Here is a 6,695-nt window from a genome sequence, read left to right on the forward strand (position 1 = left end):
CCCCGTAACGTAGACTATGTATTATTCCTAGGCCGCAGGCGCACTTTAGATATTATTGGCCACTAGAGTTGCGCAGAAGTTGTATGTGCAAAGTTTTAGACTGATCTCACATAATCCAGCTTTGCCATAATTCCTGTTCAAAATGTTTGGCTCTTATTAATAATCTTTTCAAGTTTCACAGAATAGCATGCAACTCTACTCAAACCAATAGCATGGTATTCATTTCACTGTAGCTAGCTAGCTAGTATTAATTGTACTAGTACAGCTTTAGATTAAAATAATTATACGCGTTTTGCAATATCGCGACTTGTCTATCCGTCTGGCGAATGTTAACTGTTGTCTTATCATATCATGCTAATCCCACATTAGCCGTACACTTTAGATAATGTCGCAAGGGGACGCACAAATTCTGAAGAGATCGTTCTGCGTCATGCACCATGACATTGAGAAAGTATCACTGATCTGACCGCAGACTGGGGTAAACTCCTAATACGCTGTGAGGAAGCAGGTATGGGACATATAGCATAGGAAGGGGTGGGAAACTATTAGTAGTATGGAGACTAATAACAGGAATTAGGGATGTGTGAATAGTACTCAGCGGAGAGCGGATGGAATGATACAGGTATGGTATGGAACAGAGTATGGGTACTATACTAGTAGCGTATCAGGTAGTGGATCTACTAGGTATGGGAGCTATACTAGGTATGGGTACTATACTAGGTATGGTATATACTATGGATGGGAATATACTGCGTATGGGATATAGTAGGTATGGGTATGAGATTTATCTAGATATGGGATATATTACTAAGTATGGGAACTATACTAGATATGGGTCTATACTAGGTATGGATTGAACTAGCTTGGTATGGGTATATACTAGATTGGTCTATCTAGATAGGGAATATGTAGGGTATGGGAACTATAGTGGAGGTATGGGTATGGAAACTATACTAGATATGGGTACTATACTAGGTATGGGAATATTCTAGGTATGGGTACTATACTAGTATGGGTCTATACTAGGTATGGGAACCTATGTCGTAGGTATGGGTACTAATACTAGGTATGGGTACTACTACTAGGTATTGGGAACTATACTAGGTAATGGAGTACTATACTAGGTATGGGAATATTACTAGGTTGGGAATATACTAGGCTATGCTGGGTATACTACATAGGTATGGGAATTTTAACTAGGTAGTAATATACTAGCTATGGTGCATAGTAGGTATGGGAACTTGTTACTAGGTAGTAACTAAATCTAGTAAGAGGGATGGAACTATAATGGGTAAGGTAACTAGTACTAACCACTTCTGTGTCTTACAGAATTCAGTGGTTCGGGTCCATATATATTGTATTATTAACCATCACTTTTTGTTATCATGTACCATTGAGTGAAATTATTGATGAAAAAATGTTTATTCTCCACGGCACAGCCAGAAAGGACTGGCACCGGTCACTCTGCCCTGGTTCTTTCTTAGGTGTTTCTTCCTAGGTTTTGGGCTTCTAGGGAATTTTTTTTCCTAGACCACGTGCTTCTACACTGCATTACTAGCTGTTTGGGGTTTTAGGCTGGGTGTCTGTACAGCACTTCGAGATATTAGCTGATGTACGAAGGGCTATATAAAATAAAATTGATTGATTGATATATTTTTCAGATATTTAAAAAATAATATTTTATTCTGTCCTGAAAATCAGGTCCAACACTGTTACACTATAACACTTCTTATCTGTAAGCCTAGATGTGTGCGTTAGATTGATGATGTAGTCATGTGTCTAGTCATCCAGTCTATATGTATATAGTATAGATTGTGGTGTATTTGGGTCTACCATATTTATTTTCTCTTGGGGTGTTGGTGTAATATACAATTATTACATTTTACTGTGTGTCTTATAGCATTTCCAATTTACTCTGTGTGTCAAAAAATAAAGAAACGACAAAGTTCTGCAACGAMGTACAAATGACAAATAGGATTTATTTAATGGTATCAAAAAACAACTACTAACAAACATATGCAAAAAATATATATGGTAAGAAATATATTACTTTAGTTCAATAAATATCACATAGGTAGTAATAAGACAGACAGCAGTCTCTGGTGAGTTTGATCCCTGTCTTAGTGCTTTAGGGGTTCTGACTCTCTCCCAGAGCTGTAAATAGTACAAATGGCTAACAGAGCTAGCATGCTAATGATACTAACAGAGCTAACATGCTAATAATGCTAACAGTACAAGATGCTAACAGAGCTAGCATGATGCTAACAGAGCTAGCATGATGCTAACAGAGCTAGTATGATGCTAACAGAGCTAGTGTTAGCTAACAGCTGCTAGCACTACAAAGGCACGGTGGTGTTTCAGAGGTATCTGGTGGTTGGTTGGTTCCCCCAATATTGCCGGGATCGTCGGGGTCTTACGGTGTTTTATAAAAAGGCATACATTCGCATGTGAATGGGGCTTTCCCGTCCACGTTAAACTAAACCTTCTGGCGCTCTCCGACCTGGCTGATTGGCCAGAGATCAGAGATACATTCATTGTTCGTCAACAATAAAGAGTCTTGAGGAGTGATTTATCTAAACCTGCGTCGTTTGCCGAGGCATTGGCGGGATTCCCTCAGGATGACAGCTCGTTTTTTGTGTGAACAAAGCTGTGGGACATTGAAGGTAATTCATGATTCCTGAGAGTCTAGTTGGTAGCAATAAATATGACTGTCTGTGAGTGACCAAGGGAGGGTTTACGTGCCCATTTTGTGTAGAGTTGTGGCAGGTACATTTTTAAAATTGTGATTATGAAAAGCTGACCACTCTCATTAAATGACTTTGCATACTTGACAAAAGTTCTTTGAATACAATCTCTTCTCTTCATCTCATTAAAATACTTCTAACTTCCTTTAAATTTGACCCTTTCCCCCAGTTACCTTCAGCCACTGACTTCTCGCTGTCTCTTCCTAGAAGTTGAGGTATTCTAGGCAGATCTGTGGGTATCATTCACCTTCCGAAGAGGATGCTGGCCCATGAAGCTGAAGTTAGGACTGATGATGCCATATTGATAGCCAGAGAAACTCCTTTCAAGGCGATGGGGGGGCAGTACACTACTAGTATTGTGACAGTACATTACTAGNATTACTAGTATTGTGACAGTACTAGTATTGTCACCACTAGTATTGTTACAGTACACTACTAGTATTGTGACGGTACACTACTAGTATTGTGACAGAACTAGTATTGTCACCACTAGTATTGTGACGGTACACTACTAGTATTGTGACAGTACAGTACTAGTATTGTGACAGTACAGTACTAGTATTGTGACAGTAAACTACTAGTATTATGACAGTACAGTACTAGTATTGTCACTACTAGTATTATGACAGTACAGTACTAGTATTGTCACTACTAGTATTTTGACAGTACAGTACCAGTATTGTGACAGTACACTACTAGTATTATGACAGTACAGTACTAGTATTGTCACTACTAGTATTTTGACAGTACAGTACCAGTATTGTGACAGTACACTACTAGTATTGTGACAGTACAGTACTAGTATTGTGACAGTACACTACTAGTATTGTGACAGTATAGTACTAGTATTGTGACAGTAAACTACTAGTATTGTGACAGTACAGTACTAGTATTGTGACAGTACACTACTAGTATTTTGACAGTACAGTACTAGTATTGTGACAGTAAACTACTAGTATTTTGACAGTACAGTACTAGTATTGTGACAGTACAGTACTAGTATTGTGACAGTAAACGACTAGTATTGTGACAGTACACGACTAGTATTATGACAGTACAGTACTAGTATTGTCACTACTAGTATTTTGACAGTACAGTACTAGTATTGTGACAGTACAGTTCTAGTATTTTGACAGTACAGTACTAGTATTATGACAGTACTAGTATTGTGACAGTACAGTACTAGTATTTTGACAGTACTAGTATTGTGACAGTACACGACTAGTATTATGACAGTACAGTACTAGTATTGTGACAGTACAGTTCTAGTATTTTGACAGTACAGTTCTAGTATTTTGACAGTACACTACTAGTACTGTTACAGTACAGTCACAACGACTCGACACCGATAGTGACAGTTTAAGTCCGGGCGAAGACAGACAACCCTCCATATGGTCCTACTCTTCCCCTTAGCAGCTTGGTGAGGTGGTGATGGGGCTGTGCAGGAAGGAGAGCTGTCCGTGTCCAGCAGAGCGTGGACGGGGACAGACACTGGGAAGTTAAAGACCGTACTGCTCTTCCCCAGGGCAGGACTCCCGGCTTCCGACGAGCAGGATGAAGTAGCCAGGACCTGGGACTCAAACCGTAGCAGTTGGCCCATGAAGCTGAAGTTAGGACTGATGATGCTGCGGCGCTGCTTGACGAACTCAAAGGCCTCGTCCAGCTTCACGCGGTTGGTCCTCATCAGGTAGGCCAGACAGATGGTGGCGGAGCGGGAGATGCCGGCTTGGCAGTGGACGAACACACGACCGCCTTTATTACGGACGGAGTCTAAAGGAGAGAGAGAAGGAGAGGGGAGATTAGTACAACTATGTGTCAATACAACATATTCAACTTAGTTCTTCTGTAAGTGTGGGACAGTTGTGTAAGTTGTTGCCAGATTTCTGAAAGGTTTCTCTTGACTGTGTTAGAATACCATTGGTCCTTTGTAGCTCGGTTGGTAGAGCATGGCACTCGTAACACCAGGGTAATGGGTTCAATTCCTGGGACCACCCATATGTAAAATGTATGCACGCATCCCAGCCGACATAGTTCGGATCAAGTTTGTGCATGTTTTATGACGTTTAATGTTTGTTTTGAACATCGGTAAGGTTTTTTCCCCCCCGGCTGTTCAGGCACACTAAATGTTTTCTCGAGGCAAGCAGAAGTTGGTAGACCAAGTCTACGCCCCTTCGTCTGTGATTGGTCAACAGTAGGGATTCTTCAATAAAGTATTTGTTATCATTCAGAGACGATTACATTTTTTCATTGACAAATACAGCACCAAACACCTTCGTTAGATGTTAAATTGTGCGACTAAGGTCTCCTCGACAAACACATCCGAATGAATGACAGATTTCTTGACTTATCTATTTTGAGGGAGTTTATACTGGCTACGGCATCTCAAAATGGACAAACAGTACTATTGCAGATTTTTTGTTTGTTTTTAAGCGAATGTTTTTTAAGGGAGTATGGCGCACCCTCGTTAGGTTCCACTAGATCAGTTTACTATGCGCCTGCCAAACTGAAGCATGCGGAAGCTTTAAGCCACAGCAGGAAGTTACCAGTATCCTCCTTGCTCAGTCAGTAGGCCTACTAAGGCACAGCAGGAAGTGACTCATAGAAAAGTAGGTTATTCCTCCTGACACACTTTCAGTTGCAAATCACCCTCCATAGTGTTACTAACTAATGGTGTTGCTAACGGACCCATCTCATTAACCCAGGAATAGGGCAGATAGATGGGTCTGGGGTGGAGGGTGATCAGGGGGACTATTCCCCAAGGAGAGGGGAGCAGAGGAGGACAAAGGGGGGTTGGCTGCCCCTCTGCTGGAGTTATTAATCTGGGAGAAAGGCCGACCGTGAGCCTGTTGGAGAAAACTACCTTTTGTCCCGACAGAACAAAGAGACGGAGAGGAGAGAGCTGCATTCAACCATCAGCCTCTCTCTGGGCACGTCCCAAAAGGCTCCCTATTCCCTTTATAGTGCACTACATTTAACCAGGGCCCTATGGAACCCTATTCCCTTTATAGTGCACTACATTTAACCAGGGCCCTATGGAACCCTACTCCCTTTATAGTGCACTACATTTAACCAGGGCAGTGCACTATCAAGGGAATAGGATTCCATTTGGCATACAGCTCTCTCTCTCTCTCTCTCTGGCTGCCTGCTACAAAAGCAGAGTGAGTTCTGGGTCTGTTGGGTCTGCTTGGTGTCTCCCACATGAAAAGGGATCACCTCTTTAAAAGTGGGGTCTAGTAGAGGGGTGGATGGGCTGTGATGATGTCACCACCACTGGGAGCCCTGGCTCAGACAGCTGGTTGGGGTTTGGAGGGAACTTTTTTCTATTTAAATCCAAGTCATTGAATGGAGGAGAGGAGAGAGGGATGGAGAGAATGAGGGGGTTGGCTGTTGAGTTGGGAGAGAGGGAGGGGGTTGGATGTTGAGTTGGAGAGAGGGAGGGGGTTGGCTGTTGAGTTGGAGAGAGGGAGGGGGTTGGATGTTGAGTTGGAAGAGAGGGAGGGGTTGGATGTTGAGTTGGAGAGAGGGAAGGGGTTGGCTGTTGAGTTGGAGAGAATGAGGGTGGTTGGCTGTTGATTGGAGAGAGGGAGGGGTTGGCTGTTGAGTTGGAGAGGGAGGGAGGGGGTTGGCTGTTGAGTTGGAGAGGGGAGGGGGTTGCTGTTGAGTGAGAGGAGGAGGGGTTGGGCTGTTGAGTTGGAGAGAGGGAGGGGTTGGATGTTGAGTTGGAGAGAATGGGGGGTTGGCTGTTGAGTTGGAGAGAGGGAGGGGGTTGGCTGTTGAGTTTGGAGAGAAGGAGGTGGGTTGGCTGTTGAGTGGAGAGAGGGAGGGGGTTGGCTGTTGAGTTGGAGAGAGGGAGGGGGTTGGCTGTTGAGTTGGAGAGAGGGAGGGGGTTGGCTTTGAGTTGGAGAGAGGGAGGGGGATTGGCTGTTGAGTTGGAGAGAGGGAGGGGGTTGG

The 6,695-nt window shown here is 43.1% G+C and overlaps 1 protein-coding gene across 1 annotated transcript in view; it reads right to left on the bottom strand.

The window, feature by feature from the left end:
- Positions 1-4,058: 4,058 nt before the first annotated feature.
- Positions 4,059-6,695, bottom strand: part of LOC112076474 (dual specificity protein phosphatase 1-like) — a 5,946-nt gene continuing 3,309 nt past the window's right edge. The window contains 2 exon segments of the mRNA XM_024143239.2: positions 4,059-4,207; positions 4,210-4,514. Of these exon segments, the coding sequence (XP_023999007.1) occupies positions 4,154-4,207; positions 4,210-4,514 (359 nt within the window). The 3' untranslated portion in view covers positions 4,059-4,153.

This window comes from Salvelinus sp. IW2-2015, unplaced genomic scaffold (genome assembly GCF_002910315.2).
Source record: "Salvelinus sp. IW2-2015 unplaced genomic scaffold, ASM291031v2 Un_scaffold3777, whole genome shotgun sequence".
Taxonomy (NCBI): Eukaryota; Metazoa; Chordata; class Actinopteri; order Salmoniformes; family Salmonidae; genus Salvelinus; species Salvelinus sp. IW2-2015.